Source organism: Glycine max, chromosome 2 (assembly GCF_000004515.6).
Source record: "Glycine max cultivar Williams 82 chromosome 2, Glycine_max_v4.0, whole genome shotgun sequence".
Classification (NCBI taxonomy): Eukaryota; Viridiplantae; Streptophyta; class Magnoliopsida; order Fabales; family Fabaceae; genus Glycine; species Glycine max.
Window position 1 is genome coordinate 2,366,768 of NC_016089.4, and position 18,970 is coordinate 2,385,737.

General features: G+C 33.0%; 1 protein-coding gene across 3 annotated transcripts; it reads left to right on the forward strand.

The window, feature by feature from the left end:
- Positions 1-6,413: 6,413 nt before the first annotated feature.
- Positions 6,414-18,837, forward strand: LOC100811928 (paired amphipathic helix protein Sin3-like 4). 3 transcript variants are annotated; one of them, XR_001383725.2, is made up of 25 exons: positions 6,414-6,783; positions 6,911-7,210; positions 7,601-7,753; positions 7,892-8,078; positions 8,177-8,275; positions 8,405-8,569; positions 9,057-9,381; positions 9,573-9,709; positions 10,674-10,749; positions 10,826-10,858; positions 10,980-11,269; positions 11,383-11,537; positions 12,117-12,244; positions 12,356-12,610; positions 13,657-14,346; positions 14,483-14,553; positions 15,657-16,289; positions 16,798-16,898; positions 16,992-17,130; positions 17,215-17,367; positions 17,470-17,633; positions 17,713-17,818; positions 18,003-18,183; positions 18,415-18,490; positions 18,575-18,837. XR_001383725.2 is itself a non-coding variant. In XM_006574515.4 (25 exons), exons 2-24 carry the CDS (start codon positions 7,134-7,136, stop codon positions 18,156-18,158), a joined length of 4,221 nt encoding a protein of 1,406 aa, XP_006574578.1. In that variant the 5' UTR covers positions 6,414-6,783; positions 6,911-7,133; the 3' UTR covers positions 18,159-18,183; positions 18,415-18,837. The 3 variants fall into 3 exon arrangements, 2 of the variants coding, with proteins under 2 accessions (XP_006574578.1, XP_006574577.1); XM_006574515.4 differs by having other exon boundaries at positions 15,657-15,771; positions 15,844-16,289; positions 18,415-18,837; XM_006574514.3 differs by having other exon boundaries at positions 18,415-18,837.
- The last annotated feature ends 133 nt before the right edge of the window (positions 18,838-18,970 follow it).

Genomic DNA, 18,970 nt, shown 5'->3' on the forward strand with positions numbered 1-18,970 from the left:
AAAATAGTCATCTACCCGATATAAATATTACCCATTATTATCCTCTCTCTTGCCCTGAGCAGAGCACGATCCTGTTAGTTTTCAAATTAATTAACAGTATAAAACTTTTACACTAATACTGTATCAAAACTAAAGCTTTTTAACACTTAAAAACACTTTCTAAAATATAAAAATATAACAGATTTGCATGTCTAGAACGGTTTGCCTTTCCTACTAAACTAGGAAATGCACGTGACCCTGTTTTGATAAAGTTTTGTTTTGATAGAGTTTTATGAAAATACTTATAAGAGAAAAAATTAGGAAAATAAATAAGTTGAGTTTTTTTTTTTTTGCATAACTTAAATATTTTAACTTATGTACTTTACCTTTTGAAAAAGTTAAATAAAATTTCTTCTATAAAAGTTGAGTATATAATTTGATTTTAACTGTTTTTTTCTTCTTCAAACATTATGAGTTTATCGAAACAACCGTGTGTATATTTTTTTATAAGCAACATATATATGTGTTTTGGACATTGGAATTTGGATTTTTTATTTTGGGCTTTTTCTATATTCACTCCCTTTATTTTTTAGTACACTTGACTTCTCCTTTTATTAAATTCAAATTACTTAAGTAAATTTTCCCTCTCAAACCTTCTTTTCTCCCTCACACACTCCCTTTTTCAGCGCACATACACTCCCTCTTTCATAACAATATCATATTTCCCTCTCATTCATCGCATTTGTTCCTCTTTCTCACTCCGTTCATCCCCTTTCAATCTCTTATTTTGATCTTACTTTGTTCCTCCTTGTTTGATTTCTTACTCCAATGCTAGGGTTTTTTCATCCTCCAAACTCCAATGTAATACTTTTATGCTCCCAACTACTTTCGTTTTTTGTTTTATTTTGTTCACTTACACAATACTATTGATGTCTTTCATTTTACATATGCACCAACGTTCAATTGAATCTTAATTTTGTCCAACTTCTCGCAGTAGAATACATCTCAGAGCTGTCTAGATTGAAGGACATGTATCAATCGTATGTTTTCTCCAATTCAATTTCTTCATTATTGTACAATATTTTCTTTGTGGGTTTCCAATGGTCCCAATGTTCTGCTTGAATATTTTCACAAGGTTTTCTAAACATTTTGAAAAGTACTTTCCGTAATACTTTTTTGTGTTTTGGAAAATACCTTTGGAATGTTAAAAAATAAAGGTTAAATTACTCATGTGGTCCCTATAGTTTTATAGTTCTTACATTTTTAGTCTCTATAGTTTGAAAGTGGTCTTTTTAGTTTTTATACTTTACATTTTAATTCTCTTTTAGTTCCTGAAGTTTAAAAGTGTTATTTTTAGTTCTTATAGTTTATATTTTAATTTTCTTTTAGTTCCTGTAATTTGAAAACTATAGGGATTAAAAAAGTAATAATCATGAAATTATAGGGACTAAAAAGACCACTTTTAAAACTAAAGAGACTTAAAGAGAATTAAAATGTAAACTATAGGGACTAAAAAGACCACTTTCAAACTATAAAGACTAAAAAAGTAATAATCATGAAACTATAGGGACCAAATGAGTAATTTAACCAAAAATAAAATTGTGTTCTAGAAAGTAATTTTTGAAATGTTCAAAACAAAACATTTTCAGAAAAGACGTTTTGGAATAATAGTTATATATCAATGTTATTATTAATGGGTATATATAAGGGAAGAAAACAAGTGGGAGTGTACTTATCAAAAAGGGAAGATGGATATAGCAAAAGCCTTTTTTGGTACTCCATATCAATTATTTTATAATGAATGGGGAACACACACAGAGGCCCATGAAAAAGTTTATATTGTGTTCCAGATCTTTAACAAAAGTTCATATTGTCTTCCCGAATTGAATAATCATCCCGAAAGCAATATTGGAAAGTGCAGAGAAAAAAAAACAGATCCCCATTTTTTTTGTTAGATGAATTAGAGATCAATGTCTCTCTTGTCTGGATGAGATCAGAAACTGCAAGGAATATAAACTCAATTAATTGGACAATCGTGTAGCTTTTTTCATGAAGATCAAATTTTAAAGGTGTGTTTTGATAGTTGAATTTTAGAAAGAAAAGGAAGAGAAGAATTTTCTTTTTTAAAAAAGCAGATAGTTAAATGTTTATAAAAATAAACAAAAAAATATTTTATAAAATTATGAAATTCGATAACTTTTATTACAAATAAAAATTTTGTTCTCCCTCTCTTTTGCAAAAAATTTAATAAATAGAAAAAACAAAATGTATAAACTTTTATATTATTGTACAATAGTAGATAAGAAATAAATAATTTAAATAAAATTTAATAATTTTAAATTGTTATTTTGTTCAAAAGTCATTGATAAAAAATATTAATATATATAGTTTATTAAATTTATATTATATACTTAAACTACGCGTAAAACTATTAGTATGCTTCTTTCAACGTGGGAGTACATTTAAGAATATTAACATGTTTTATTAACTATTAAATTAATTGTATTTTATTTATGGCTATACATGTAAAATGATGGATCCTATAAATTAAAAAATCGAACAAACTAACATTTTTCGAATAAATTTAAAAAATAAAATAGAAACTAAATTAATATCAATTTAAGGGTAGAAAAAGTAAAGTGTTTAATATGAGGTAATATTAAGATAAGTTTATATATATATATATATATATATGTATGTATATATATAATGAGTAAATGATTACTTCAGCTTTAAAAAATAATAAACTAATAATTAATATTTGTGAATGAAAAAAATATGAGTGAATGTTATTAGAAAAACTTAGTTTAGGATTTACTAAAACCAAAAGCCATACACAAATACCATACCTTAACTTGAAAGCAATTGAAAACATTAGCAAAGTAATTTAAGTGAAAATTTCTCAAAAGTAGAAAATTAAAAAAAAAAAAAGATTTTTCCATAATTACGTAACTACCATGATTGCCTCAAATCAAATTCCATTATAGCTAGAAAACCAAATTTCAGAATTTTGATCCATCTACATACTCATCTCAGCGTATTTATAATTAATTCTCTAGACATGCAAATGAAGTGGTCTATTAGAAGCATGGGAAAATCTATCTATAACGAGAAACAAAATACAGTACGTACATCTATTCATCTACACAAAACAAGGTAGTCTAGAGTAATTAGTCATCATTCAAATTTGCAACTCAAACAGGAACAGTAAAAAAATCACTAAAAATGACACAAATGTCCAAACTACCCTGTGTTAGTATTTTTCTTTTTCTTTTAATATTTTTTTAACTTGTGACTGTGTTATGAAAAATCAGTTTCTATGAGTGTGCCTATCACATTAGAAAGTATTTCAGACTTTAACTCAGCTATACAACATTAACTTATAAGATAAAGATTGTTTTTCACTTATACGATTTATTATGAGATTATGTTTATTTGATATGAGACTTATAACATATCTTCTCATTACTAACTGTCGTAACATTATGTTTATTCGATATGAGACTTGTAACATATCTTCTCATGACTACCTGTCGTATCATCCCTCTATTTTGGTGTGATTACATTGAATTTAAAAAATACTCGACTTCATGCATTTTTATTATATTTTTTCTTTGCCTTTCATCTCAATTTTGTAAAGAAAACTAGACTCGTAAAACTCTCGTGTTCATTTCTTTCCTTTTCATCGCTGCTGTAACTTTTTCATGCTCTCTTTCCTACAAAAACGAACACAGCTTTAAAATAAAATAGTCAGGACGATAGTAGGATAAATACCATTAGATTACAATGCAACATATTCACAAATTATCCCAACATACCCATTTTCAGATCACCAACTTTTGTTACACATATTATTCAATCATGTAATTTAATCCTCATAACTAGAACTTAATCCAAAGCAATTACAACCTTTTAAACCTTACGGGCAGATTTTACAAATCATGGCAATAGTATATACAAAGTTCATTAATCGTAAATCACGCAATTAAACACAAAATTAAATATATAAAAAAGATACTCTTTGAGCAATTGAATCAATTACTCAAAGTCAATATCTGCCTAACAGTGAGAAAAAGCAACGCACACACACACATATGGACTAGAAATTCAACAATATTGTTAGACATATATATATTTTTAATAAAAATCTTAAAAGATTATTTGCCATGTGTATTATATTTTACACAAGTTTTAAATTTAACATTATTTGTTTCTATAAAAATAAATTAACATTATATGTCATCGACACATATCAGTTTTATAACTATTTATTTAATATTTATTAACAAATATTTTTAAAATTAAAATAATAAATAAATATATTAAAAACTTATATAAAAATACTAACCTATATAAAATATGTAGGTTATAAACTTACTCGTGCACAATAATAATAATTACGCTAGTTTAGGTTTAGGTTCAAGAGTTTGTTTTCTTGCGATATTATCGAAGCAGATATTTAGGAATTCAAATCTTATGCCATTTTCCCACGTTTCAAATAGTGTCTACTAAATCTTCTCTAAAAAAATCATGTCTCCTAAATAGTTATAATTTGTACTATAAACGAGTGCATGTCTCTGTTTTTTTTAGTAAAATTTAAACAACTCTTTGATTAAGTGAATTGTAAAAAATTAGCTGCCACTTGAACTAACTCTTAATGATATTATAATTTATAAATATAGGCCTTTATTGTTATTTTCTTTTGTGTTGCTATTTTGTAAATTAGTAATTAATCATGTGCTGTTTTATTTATAGTTTAATCAATGATATAAAAGGATCGAAAAATTACCGTGTTATTCGATTCACTCCAAAAGATAAATATTCTTTAGAACGACAAAAATAATTATTTAAGTATCCACTAATCTTCCATTCTGGCAATTTTTTATTTTATTTCGACGATATATATATATACATATATATATATATATATATATATATATATATATATATATATATATATATATATATATATATATATATTACCTCCAATTACACTAGGCATAAAAAAAATCTAATTGTTTTCGAATCTGTCCACATCTATGAGGAGGAGGTTCCAAGACGTTCAGTAATGGATAGGGTTAGCAAGAAAACTACAAGTGTGTTGCCTAATTTCAATAGTCTTGAATGTATATATGCATGTTATTAAAAATTAATTATTGGTCATTAAATTAATTACATAATAAATGAAGCATTTTTAGTGTCTGTTAAACAGTCAAGTTGTTTCAGCATCATTAATAAAACAACATAAATGAGCACTGTTTCCTTGATATGCCTTGTCCTTTGAAACAAAGCACCTCTTGCCTTCTTTAACAAGTGAACTGGTTATAAACCTAAGATCTGTTCAGTTCATGCCACAAACGAATCATTGCAATTAAAGTAAACTACTATTTAACAATAAACACTTTTCCAGTTCTCCTTATGTTATGCCATAACTAGTAGGTGGGCCTTGGATATTTAAGGGGTTGAATTGGGTTTGAAACCCATTTTCAATATTCAAGTTAACAAAACTTTATAATTATACCACTTCTTTAACATACAACAAGAAGAAAGTACCACTCTCTCCATCCCAAAATAAATAAGTATCATTCTAAATTATTTTATATATATATATATAAACTAATAAATTAAAAATTTAAAATAATATTTATTAAAAGTATTGATAAAAAAGAATAATTAATATTACATTAAAAAATCATAATATGGTATTTATTATGAGATAAAAAATTTCCCTTTTTAATTAGGATAGTATCATTTTTTTAGATTTGATTTGAGGATAGTATCATCTAAGTCACGGCTTCAACGTAGAGTATTATTTGCCAATAATTCATACCTCGAGGCCCTATATTACAACTCCCTTAACGGCCAAACACAATCTCTAGACCACAAAGTGAAACTATTGAACTATAATATAGGACCAAGATTTTTCACCTCAATATTAGTAAATTCGAAATATCTAACCCAAACAAAAAAATGAAACAAATCTATTAGCATAAGGGTAATAACGAATCCCCATTTAAGAAGAAGCGGAAATAAAAAACACTATAAAAGAGTTTTACCCATTCTCTCACTATCTGTTAGACCTAATTTCATCATCATGTATCACTTAGAACAAGTCTTGCAATACATTCTATTCACCAACAACTACTACTCATAAACTCATACCAAACAAACAAAAAAAAGAGATATATATAAAAAAAAAAATCAAACCCTATTATCATCACCAAAATCCCCAAAACACCGCTGCATGATTTTCATATTTGCCCTTCTTAAAAATTACTACACCCTCACGCTAGAATCTCTCGATTTGCCCTAATTTCATTTCAGAAAACGTGTTTAGGGGGAAGGACTAACCGCTTATAAACGGTGAACACTAGCGTGACCGGGAAACAAAGGTCAAATTTTACTACCGCCACGCCACCACCCTCATTTTTTTTTTTCTCGTTCTTATTATTATATGCACAACGTTTTAACTCTCTCCTTCTCTCTTTTTATTTCTTTCATTGTCTCTTTCTTTCTCTCTCGTTCTGTTTGCCCAGAAAATCAAAGAGAAAAGAAAAGAAAAGCTAATAATCTCTTTGCAATTCAAACCGAGAGAGAGAGCAAAAAAAAAGAAAAAGAAAAAGAAACTTCTCTGTGGAGAAAACCTTTGTGTTCTCTTCAGCACTTCAACGTTGACGCTTTCTGAAGAATCACAAAGGCTCGAGAAAGAAAGAAAATAACTTTGTCACACGAAGCATTTTTATCTCTTAATATTTATTTCTTTCTCTATATTTCTTCTAAGTTCAGAGACTCTGCGATCACTCTGTAAATTTTCTTCTTCTTCTTCTTCTTCTTCTTCTTCTTCTTCCTTCGTTCTAATGTTTCCTGACGTTGCTTTACATTGAAGTAATAATGCGAATTTCGCTTGCGATTCTCTTTTCTGTTGTTTCAGGATTTGGCTCCTCCGAGGTGATCCTTTTCGCGGAGGCAGGGGTTAGGATTCGCGCTTCGCGTTGATTCCTCGCGGTTAGATCTGAACTGTGCTCGTTGCTCTTGCTCTTGCTCGAATGAGAAGCCTGAAGTTTGAGGATTTTGAATTCTTTCGGAGTTTGGAAGCATGATTTGTTGTTGAAGATAGAGAGAGAGTGTTGCTTCTCTGCTTTTTGTGGTTTGAGATGAAGAGGTCCAGAGATGAAGTTTTCACGAGTTGTTCTCAACTCAAACGGCCCGTGGTGTCTTCACGAGGAGAAGCGTAAGTTTGTGTTTTTTTTTTGGTGCTTTGTCATCTTCAATTTAATTACACTGTGCTCGTGTTTTGATTTTTATGTATTTTCTGCTTGATCAAACTTTTCCATCTTCAATCGAGTGATTAGGCTATTTGATTTCTCGGTGCGGTGAAATTTTGTGTTTCCGTGTGCTTATGTGAAATCGAAGGAGTTTCTATAGTTGTTTTGCTCTGTAATTTGTTTTTATAGGTATAGGCTTTAGTGAAGCGTCTAAGTTTTTGTTTTTGTTGGATTTTTTGACTGTGAAATGAGATCGGATGCTTCTTATCTGGATAATGTTTGAATCGTTCTCATCATGAGTTGATTTTTAGGTTATATTTGTGCACTGAATATTTTATGAAATTTTTGGAATGAAGGTCTGGGCAACCGCAGATAATGAACGGAGGTGCTCAGAAACTGACAACTAATGATGCCCTAGCATATCTCAAGGCAGTAAAGGATATATTTCAAGATAAGAGGGACAAGTATGATGACTTTTTGGAGGTTATGAAAGATTTCAAGGCTCAAAGGTTTGATCATGTTGTAACGTATTCTTTGTCCACCCTCCCGCTCAATTATTTGTTCATTATTTTGTGTATTATGTTGCGAAAGGGGATCTTGTTTTTGTTAGTGGAAATTGAGTTGTGTTTCCTTTTGGTGCATTGTAGAATTGATACTGCGGGTGTCATTGCAAGAGTGAAGGAACTGTTTAAAGGCCATAGAGATCTTATATTGGGATTTAACACCTTCTTGCCTAAGGGTTACGAAATCACACTTCCATCAGAGGATGAACAACTTGCCCCAAAGAAACCTGTTGAATTTGAAGAGGCTATAAATTTTGTGAACAAGATAAAGGTAAGAGCATTGTTGAGTCTGATGAGTTCTAACTATACAGATTTTTTTCAACCAATGGATAGTTTTGCTTTTGAGTCTGATGGATCCTTTTCATGCAGACTCGTTTTCAAGGTGATGATCATGTGTACAAATCATTTCTTGACATATTGAATATGTACAGAAAGGAAAACAAATCTATTACTGAGGTCTACCAGGAGGTATGTGTGTATGTCTGTGTTATGTGTTATCATGCTATAATTGGCCATTATCCTTTTTCTTTCCTTTATTTCCTCTGGTAATAGTATCTCTTTTGATGCTCATCTTAATCGTATATTGGACTTCTTCAGGTTGCTGCTATTTTCCAGGACCACCCTGATCTTCTTGATGAGTTTACTCATTTTCTTCCAGATGCTTCTGCAGCTGCCTCTACTCATTTTGTTTCTGCTCGGAATTCTATGCTTCGTGATAGGAGCTCTGCAATGCCAACAATACGACAATTGCACGTTGAAAAGGTTTATCTCCAATTCTTATGTCCCTCTTTGCTGTTGAGGCATACCTAAGGAGCTAAGGTGAGGTGCTAGAAGGGGTCAGCACCTCTTACTTGTTGAAGTGCTGCCCCTTCATTGAGGTGCTTGCCTCTAGCGCATTTATGGTTCTAGTGAGGCACACCTTTAACATATTACTGATAGCTAAAAATAAACCAAAAATGCCAGCCATCTAATGTTAAAATGGGTAGAAGTGTTATGATGTAAAAAATTAACAATTGTTGATGTTTGGGACTCTTGTCAGCTGCTAGGGTTTGTAAATTGAACATCTAAATCATTTATTTTTTACTGAAAATGTTATGCCTAGTATGTCTTTGATGATTTTTGCCCTGAGAAATTAAAACCCTGTAGAGCCTCAAGGGCCTCCCTTTTGTCTTTGTTGAACTCTGTTGCTTTGTCCCTATGAGTTTTATAGTTGCTCATGAAGCTAACATTCTACTCATCTGCATGTCAGCGAGAAAGGACCATTGTTTCACATGGTGATCATGACCCCAGTGTTGATCGTCCTGACCCAGATAACGACAGAGGTCTGTTAAGGATAGAAAAGGAGAGGAGACGTGTGGAGAAGGAAAAGGAACGTAGAGAAGATAGAGACAAGAGAGATCGTGAAAGGGATGATAGAGATTTTGAGCATGATGGGGCTCGAGATAGGGAGCGATTCTCTCACAAACGGAATCGTAAGGTTGAAGACTCTGGAGCTGAACCATTTCTTGATGCAGATGAAAATTTTGGTGCGCCTCCTATGCCATCCACTTGTGATGATAAAAATTCTCTGAAAAGTGAGTATGCCATCATTACTTTTGATCTTGAATCGACAACTTATTTTTGTATATTTTTTTTACCTTTCTTAACTAACCTATGATGTAAAATGCACAAATTATGGAACGTATGCTTTGATGTTTACTCAGGAAAGAAATAAATAAATGGAAAAAATACTAAAAGATATCAACTTCTAATTTTGTCATTTCAGGTATGTACAGTCAAGAATTTGCTTTCTGCGAAAATGTCAAAGAAAAATTACGAAATCCTGATGACTACCAGGAATTTTTGAAGTGCTTACATATCTACAGCAGGGAAATAATTACCCGACATGAGTTGCAGTCATTGGTATGGTTTGCATATTAATTTTTATAAGACACTTCACTGATTTTAGTGTTAGATTCTGTCAAGATGGGTGACTTTAATTTGTCAATCTATGTTGGTTTGGCTGGCAATGAACATTGATTGACCTTAATTTCCTCATAAACTGTGATGGTGAACTATGGAAGGAAGACAAATTAGATTATATTATTGTTGCATAAACTTGAGAATTTATTTAAGTGTTGTATTGTGAACTGTCAATTTTGAGACTGAAGTTGGGCCAGGCAAAATTTGGTTTGGGCCAGCATAGTCCTATGGGGGCTGTGAGTGTGCCAGCAGACAAATTTCAAGGAATAATGAAGTCCTGTGATGAGAATAGACATTCAATAAATTGAAGGAATAATCAATTTCCGTGCAAATAATTTAAGTACTACTAAGACAATACATTGACGGAAGACCATTTGAATGGAATGTTGGAGTAGCTATTGAATGAAAGGACTTAAATGAGTTTATGTTATTTCTGAAGTGATCAATTGCTTTGTGTGTGGTTTCAGTTTTTGTCCATTTATTCTTGACAAAGCTGGTGGACTGTTCCTTCTAAACCCATCTTCTCACTTCTAAACTTGTCTATATTGAAATATAACAAAACGAATTTGGAGCATTAAAGTAGATCTATTGTCAATGCTGAAGCTTACTTCAACTTCAATCTGCTAAACTTTGTTTTAACTGAATTTGCTCATCAAAAACTATAAGTAATAGAACAGTTGATTGATATCTTTCTAGAAGGTCATTCCTCTCTCCTGAAAACTTGTATAAATAGAATATGATGTTAAAAGCTTGAAGATAACTGAATTTTTCTCTTGATCATTCTAAGGACCAGCCTTAACTGCTTTTACTATATTTCATATTGTAATATATTTCCGTTGAAGTATAGTCCTTTTACAAGTCATGCAATGCAATATGATAGACTCTTGGTCGCTTATTCTTCCAGGTGGGCGATTTACTGGGAAAATATCCAGATCTTATGGAGGGGTTTAATGAATTTTTGCTTCAATCTGAAAAGAATGGTAACATTCAAACTAATTATTACTTTCTATGAAGTTAAATTTTGTAATTTATTTCTAATCAGGTCCTATGATGCAGATGGTGGATTCCTTGCTGGTGTTATGAATAAAAGTAAGATGTTTTACCGTTATCTTCTGATAGATACTCCTTTTTTTTTATGTAAAGTGATCTGGGTTCACGTGAACATTTTCAGTTTTATCGTCTCATCCTAAATTTTTCTTGTGTTTACCAGAGTCCTTATGGAATGATGGACATGGACTGAAACAAATAAAGGTTGACGACGGGGATAGAGATCGGGATCGAGATAGAGATAGAGACCGTTATAGGGATGATGGGATGAAAGAAAGGGACCGTGAATTCCGAGAAAGGGACAAATCTACTGTGATTGCCAACAAGGATGTTTTAGGTTCTAAGATGTCTCTATATCCCAGCAAGGAAAAGTATTTATCCAAACCTATAAATGAGCTGGACCTTTCTAACTGCGACCAGTGCACTCCTAGTTACCGCCTCTTACCGAAAAATGTATATTTGATTTTTTGTTTTGTGTCTTTGTATTTTTTTTATTTTTCTAATGGAACCTCTGATATTCTCTTGCTGATTGTTTTCTGCGTGTGTATTATCTTGTGCTTATGCAGTACCCAATACCTGTAGCTAGCCAGAAAACAGAACTTGGTGCCGGAGTGTTGAATGATCACTGGGTGTCTGTCACTTCAGGAAGTGAGGATTATTCCTTCAAACATATGCGCAAAAATCAGTATGAAGAGAGCTTGTTTAGATGTGAAGATGACAGGTCAGAGCTTGCTGTTGACGTTTAAGTACATTTTAAACTAATTGTTTTGTTGATTTATCTTTTATTGATGATCATTGTCACAGTTGCCAAATTTTTCCAGTTTTTGTTTTTGCCATCATTGGGTTCAGTGACGGATGTAGAGGGGGGGGCAGACAGGGGTCCTAGCCCCCCTCTTGGTATTTCTTATGTATACGTGTATATGTATTTTTTAGTTGGTAAGTGTAAAATTGTAAATTTAGTCTTGTTTGTTGTTATTATGAAAATGATTAAGATGATAGCTAGTGTAAAATTGTATAAAACTAGTTATGTGTTTGTTGTTATTATGATTATGGTTAAAATTATTATCATTTAAAATAAAAAATAGTTTCAATTTTATGTGTAAAAATAGTTAATATTTTTCTTTTTAAAAAAATATTACATATTATGAGTTAGAAATTTAAAAAATTACAAAAGAAAAAAAAATTTAGCCCCCCCTTTAGTAGACTTCTGGATCTGTCTCTGATTGGGTTGATTAAGACATGATTTCCGTAAGTTGTCTATCACTGGCACTTGCTGATATTATGTTAACTGGGCTGGCAGGTTTGAACTTGACATGTTGTTAGAGTCTGTAAATGTGACAACCAAACGAGTAGAAGAGCTGTTAGACAAGATCAATAGTAATATAATTAAAGGAGACAGCCTAATTCGTATTGAGGAGCACTTAACAGGTATAGTCTTTTCAATTGACCAGTGGAATTTCTGAAAGCGGATATGCAGTGCAACTTAATTTCTTGAAGTTTTCCATATTCTGATGTGACTTTCTCTGTGTGTTACTTTAGCTATAAATCTTAGGTGTATTGAACGGTTATACGGTGACCATGGGCTTGATGTGATGGAAGTGTTAAGGAAGAATGCACCTCTAGCTTTGCCAGTGATATTAACACGCTTGAAGCAGAAACAAGAAGAGTGGGCAAGGTGCCGTGCTGATTTTAGTAAAGTTTGGGGTGAAATATATGCTAAGAACTATCACAAATCTCTTGATCACCGTAGCTTCTACTTTAAGCAACAGGATACAAAAAGCTTGAGCACCAAAGGTAATAAATAACTTTTCATTTCAATAATGTTGAATTCTCGGAGTTTTTAATGTTTGGATCAGACTATTCTTTTAAGGCTGCAAAAATTTAATCATGTAAGGTATCATCATCGTTTTATTGATATACCTAAACCAGAGTTGTCAATCGCACGCTATAGTGCTGTTGCGTTGTGGCTATGGTCACTTTGTTAAAGACCATCATGTCAGTGCTTGCTGTCGAGCCTGGAATGGCACAAAACATGGCCATTTTTGCGGCTATTTAGGGCATTAGCAGGCACAACTTTGATGAATGGTTGAAAACCCCTGTTTACCTCCACAATACTGCGTCGTTTAAGGTTTATTTTGGGGGACACACTTACCTCATTTCAATAGCATTGAATTCTTGAAGCTTTTATTGTTTGAATCAGAGTATTCTTTTAAGGTTGTAAATTTTTTAATCATGTGAGATATCATCATCATTATATTGATATACTTAAACCAGAGTTGTCAATCGCACTGTAGCGCTGTCGCATTGTGGCTATGGGCCACTCTAAGCCCATCATGTTACTGCTTGCTGTTGTGCCTGGAGTCGCACAAATCATGGCCATATTAACGGCTATTTGTGGCATTAGCAAGACAAGTTTGATTAATGGTTGAAAACCCGTTTACCCCCACAATACTTTGTCGTTTAAGGTTTATTTGGGGGGACAATTTTGTGGGTTCGCTTCTCTTATTTGGGGTTTGTAATTGAAACCCTATTCTAAAACAACTGTGTGCTCTTGTGTCTTTGAAACGTGACCCACTATTCTCTGGCGCTGTCTCCAGCCATTTCTGACATTTTCTGGCACCTTCCTAGTGTTTCTCAGTGCATTTGGCTTGATTTTTTTGCTTCATTTTATATTGACCACAACACCGTTGTTTCTCTAAAGTCTAGACACTATGCATAACAAAATCAGTGGGATATGATTTGAATACAGCACAATTTTTGGCATATGTTGGTGATCATGATACAATAATTCTTTCCATTTTCCTGACACTGAAACCTTTCTTTTATGAAACTTTTTACAGCCTTGCTGGCAGAAATCAAAGAAATCAGTGAAAAGAAACGCAAGGAAGATGATGTTCTTCTTGCTATTGCTGCTGGAAATAGACGGCCAATTCTTCCAAACTTGGAGTTTAAGTATTCTGATCCAGATATTCATGAAGATTTATATCAGCTCATAAAATATTCCAGTGGAGAAATTTGCACAACCGAACACGTGGATAAAGTTATGAAGGTTTGGACAACATTTTTAGAACCCATGCTTTGTGTTCCTTGTCGGCCCCAGGGTGCAGAGGATACAGAAGATGTTGTCAAGGCTAAGAATAATCATGTCAAAAATGGCACTGCAACTGTTGCTGAAAGTGACTGTAGCCCTGTTGTGGGTGCTATCATAATGAATCCAAAGCATATAAATGTTTCCAGAAATGGGGATGATTGTATGCCATTAGATCAATCAACTTCTAATAAAGCATGGCAGTCAAATGGTGGGGTTAGAGAGGATAGGTATCTTGATGACTGTGCATTGCGTAAAACTGAAACTTTGGGCAGCAATACACAGCATGGTAAAATGAATCGTATTGCATTCACACCTGATGGACCATCAGGATTTAACAATAAGCAAGACCAGTCCAGTGAACGGTTAGTGAATGCTAATGTCTCACCAGCATCTGGAATGGAGCAAAGCAATGGAAGGACAAACATAGATAATTTGTCAGGTTAGTAACTTAAACAATGATGATACTTCTTGATGCTTACCCTACCATTCATTTAAAATACTGTCATTAATTTGTCCTATATCTTAAACTGTTGCTTTCTGAGAATGTATGGAACTGATACATTTCTTTGTTCAAGGACTCACTGCCACTCCAACTAGACCTGGTAATGCTTCTGTTGAGGGAGGACTTGATATACCGTCATCAGAGGTATGAATTAACTCTGGGTGCAGCTTATATCAGTCTCAATTTAAATTATGCTTGTTCTAGATTCATCTTGAGGATAAGTTTTGATTTGCTGTCAATAAACTAACATACCCCGGTGCCAGAAGCTCCTTGCTTCGTGAAGGTATGGGGGAGGGTCATTGTACGCATCCTTCCCCTTGCATGTGCAAAGAGGCTGTTTCCGGATTTGAACCCATGACCAACCAAGGCACAACTTTACGTCTTTACTGTTGTGCTAGGGCTTGCTCTCCATGATTTGCTGTCTTTATGAAGGCTTTTTTTTTGCACTGTCAGTAAACCAATTGATGCCATGCCACCTTCTGAAAAAATTATTAAAATACTTTCTAATGCAAGTGAAACACCAATGACACTGCACTTTCTTGTTTTTTGATATCATATAATTACATTGAGTATGCCTGTCTTTAGTTCTTAAAAAAATGACAGCATGTGTGGTATAATAAAAAATATATCATGTGAATTATAAAGGCTATATGGTAGCTTTTTATGGATCAAGTTCTGTTTTTGCTTGTAAGCATTCTATGATTGACATTTCTCACTGTCCTTAACATCAATGCGAATTGACTTTAGAAATCTTGAACTATTATATTGCAAACCAGATTTTTATTAGGTGCTATTTTGTCTCCTTGATTTTGGTCCAGCTGATTGTGGTAAAAGTATGTTCATGATCAATACATCTTGTAACATGTATATCAGTATATGGTTAATGAATGATCGTTCTACAATGAATTGATCCTCATATTGTAATATAATTACTAAGATTAGAATGCTAAGCCATAAGTTGTTAGCTTTTCAAAACAGTATGAAGAACACTGTTTCTTTTTTACCTGTGTTTAAGGGACTATAAGTGATCACCATCCTTGCGATATTCATGAATATCATTATTCTTCAAATATTTTCAGCATTATAACATAATCAAAAGTGTTGACTAAATATTAATGTGCTTTGCCATTTTAAAAGTTAAAACTAGTAATTCTGTGGCATCATTATTAGAAACGTACTGAATTTTGCTAGACCCAGGCATCATTCTGAATAATATGGTGAGTTTTTGTTTCTTTATCATCGCTTAGGGTGGTGATTCTACAAGACTGGGTACATCCACAAATGGGGCCATCACCGGAGGCACCAAAGTTCACCGGTACCAAGAGGAATCAGTTCGAGCCTTCAAAAGTGAAAGAGAAGAGGGTGAGTTATCTCCTAATGGAGACTTTGAAGAAGATAACTCTGAAGTTTATGGAGGTAATGGTTTGGATGCAGTGCATAAAGGAAAGGATGGTGGTGTGAGTCGGCAATACCAAAATAGACACGGGGAAGAAGTTTGTGGTGAAACTAGAGGAGAAAACGATGCTGATGCTGATGATGAAGGTGAAGAAAGCCCTCACAGGTCATCAGAGGACAGCGAAAATGCATCTGAAAATGTTGATGTTTCTGGAAGTGAGTCAGCTGATGCTGAGGAGTGTTCTCGAGAAGAGCATGAGGATGGGGAACATGATAACAAGGCTGAGAGTGAAGGTGAAGCCGAAGGAATAGCTGATGCTCATGATGTTGAAGGTGATGGAATGCCATTGCCATATTCTGAACGCTTTCTACTAACTGTGAAGCCTCTAGCAAAGCATGTTCCTCCAATGTTACATGAGAAGGACATGAATTCACGAGTTTTCTATGGAAACGATTCCATTTATGTGCTGCTTAGACTTCATCAGGTACAGAAATATCTATTCACACATCCCCCCCACCCCCTCCCCTCTGGTTTTCATAACCTGTACTGATGATCTCTGCAATTTCAATTGTACAAACGTCAGAGTTAAATTTTTATCTAGCATTAGTACTCTTATTTATTCTATTGTTCACAAAAGAAAATAAAAATGATTTGTCTGAAATATAATGTCTAAACTATTCTTCTCGCTTGGTTTTTTGCTTCTGTTTTTTTATTTTTGGTTTAATTCTTGCCAGTGATAAGAGACTGGATATGTTTTACCAAGAGATTCATCCCTAAAAGTTTGACTCTGAGCAGATGGTTCTTTTAGGAGAGGGAGTTGTTTGTACTATTTGAAATTTGAGGCAGTGAGGAACCTTTTATGTAGGTTTTGAAAAGTTGGATGGGTGACAATCTCGTGTGTGTGTGAATATATGTATGGTGGTAGACAAAATATATATTTTTGAGTTTATTATATATTCATTTAGTAATATTTCTTTCTATTAATCTGACAGACATTGTATGAGAGGATACAATCAGCAAAGATTAACTCATCATCCGCCGATAGGAAATGGAAGGCTTCAAGTGATACAAGCTCCACCGATCAATATGACAGGTGATATTCCTAGGAAATGTATTATATTACAAAAACAAATTTGAATATGTGTGAAGATTTATACAAGACTGAGGGATCTCCTTTATGCTACAGGTTCATGAATGCCCTTTACAGTTTGCTGGATGGTTCTTCTGATAATACAAAATTTGAGGATGATTGTCGAGCTATAATTGGAATTCAATCATATGTCTTATTCACATTAGACAAGTTGATATATAAACTTGTTAAACAGGTCAAATACATAAGTTCCTCTTTCTGTCTTTTGCATACCATAATATCTTTCCTACCATTAAAATATCTCTTTATTTTATTTTAGCTTCAAGCTGTTGCCGCTGATGAGATGGATACCAAGCTTTTACAACTATATGCATATGAGAAATCGAGAAAACCCGGAAAATTTGTTGACATGGTTTATCATGAAAATGCCCGTGTTCTTCTCCATGATGAGAACATATATCGTATTGAATATGTAAGCTTTTATTTTACTTTCTAGTCTACTTTGGTCTGCTCCTGAATTAAGTTTTATTTAGTTACACGTTCTGTAATTGTAATCTAGTTTGTTCCATTGCAGTCACCTGGACCAATGAAACTGTCTATTCAACTGATGGACTCTGGACATGATAAACCTGAAGTGACTGCTGTGTCAATGGACCCTAATTTTTCAACCTATCTACACAATGACTTCCTATCTGTCGTCCCTGACAAAAAAGAGAAGTCAGGAATTTTCTTGAAGAGGTATTTGATTAGGCAGTAGAATTATAAATTATTAGCGCTATTGCATACTAATGTTTATTTATTTTATTCATATTTTCAGGAATAAACGTAGATATGCTGGTAATGATGAATTTTCAAGCCAGGCTATGGAAGGACTACAAATTATTAATGGTCTGGAGTGTAAGATAGCTTGCAGTTCATCTAAGGTATTAATATAATAAGATTTTATACTTCTGCTTAGTTTGTCAAAATGTGTCATTGTTCCCGCAAGCCTAAATGGTTGATTTTGCTCATTTCACTGATTCCTGCATTTGAGTATAGTATGATGCCTGTTAGATTGTGTTTCTGAATTTCCAGTCTTACATTTTTCTTCTTGGTACCTGTTGTTAGGTCTCATATGTTTTAGATACCGAAGACTTTTTGTTTCGGATAAGAAGGAAAAAAAGAGTTTTGCATCCAAAGAGTTCAGGCGCCCATGAACAGGCACAGTCTCCAAAGAGTTCAAGCAGAGTACAACGATTCCGCAATTTGTTTTCCATTACATGAAAATGTCCATTTTGAGCTGGGCATGGTATGCAAAATTCTTGATATTGATAAATGTTATTAGGGCTTGACATCATACTTTCAAACAGAGGCAGAGCACTTACTCTCATCAGAGATCAATTATAATTAATTTTCTCTTTACTGCTATACCAATATTAGATAAAAATGAAGCTAAAATTTGTCCTTTTTTTTTCTAGTTAGTATGAGTTTATATTGAACAAAATCTGATTAACAATTATTGTTTGGTTGTCCTTTTCAGTAACATTTGTCAAATGTAAACATTGGCAGAGGCGCTGGATGAAAACAGCATCCTATCCAAGAAGTTGTTGATCAAGGTATGTTTTTCTGAAATTATTTTTGCAAATTTTTCTTTGAGCAACCTAATAAATCTTACGGAATGGGTGGCTGGCGCGGCGTAGAGAGGAGGAGATTGTTGTATACTGTAATTTGATGGCTAACGATGGCTCACAATAATGTAAATAAATAGAGGTAATTTGTGATGTAACTAAAGGACTCTTTATTTCATTCATCCATATTTTTGTTATTTAGTTTTTATTTTCCCCTTTTAACTTTAGCTGCTAGTCTGCTACAAATATTGAGGTTTATTGATCATGGGAACATTCGGTGGCTGCAATTAGGCTGCCGTTTCAAATACAAAGTATGTAGACTGAGAGTCTGCCCACATCCTTTGTTCTTCTCTCTCTCACACACATCCTTTGACTAAAATAGTTTATATTTTTTAAACAATACTATATTTGGGCATGTTAATGTTGGTAGCTTATATGACAAGAAGGAATACAATATATTTGGTAAAA

What these genes read in the sequence shown, in the direction of transcription:
- LOC100811928 (XM_006574514.3), top strand. Translation starts at nt 7,134, where the DNA reads ATGAAGAGGTCCAGAGATGAAGTTTTCACGAGTTGTTCTCAACTCAAA. An exon ending in GTGTCTTCACGAGGAGAAGC is followed by an intron (nt 7,211 to 7,600) that starts GTAAGTTTGTGT and finishes TTTGGAATGAAG; the next exon opens with GTCTGGGCAACCGCAGATAA. An exon ending in TGCTGGTGTTATGAATAAAA is followed by an intron (nt 10,859 to 10,979) that starts GTAAGATGTTTT and finishes TGTGTTTACCAG; the next exon opens with AGTCCTTATGGAATGATGGA.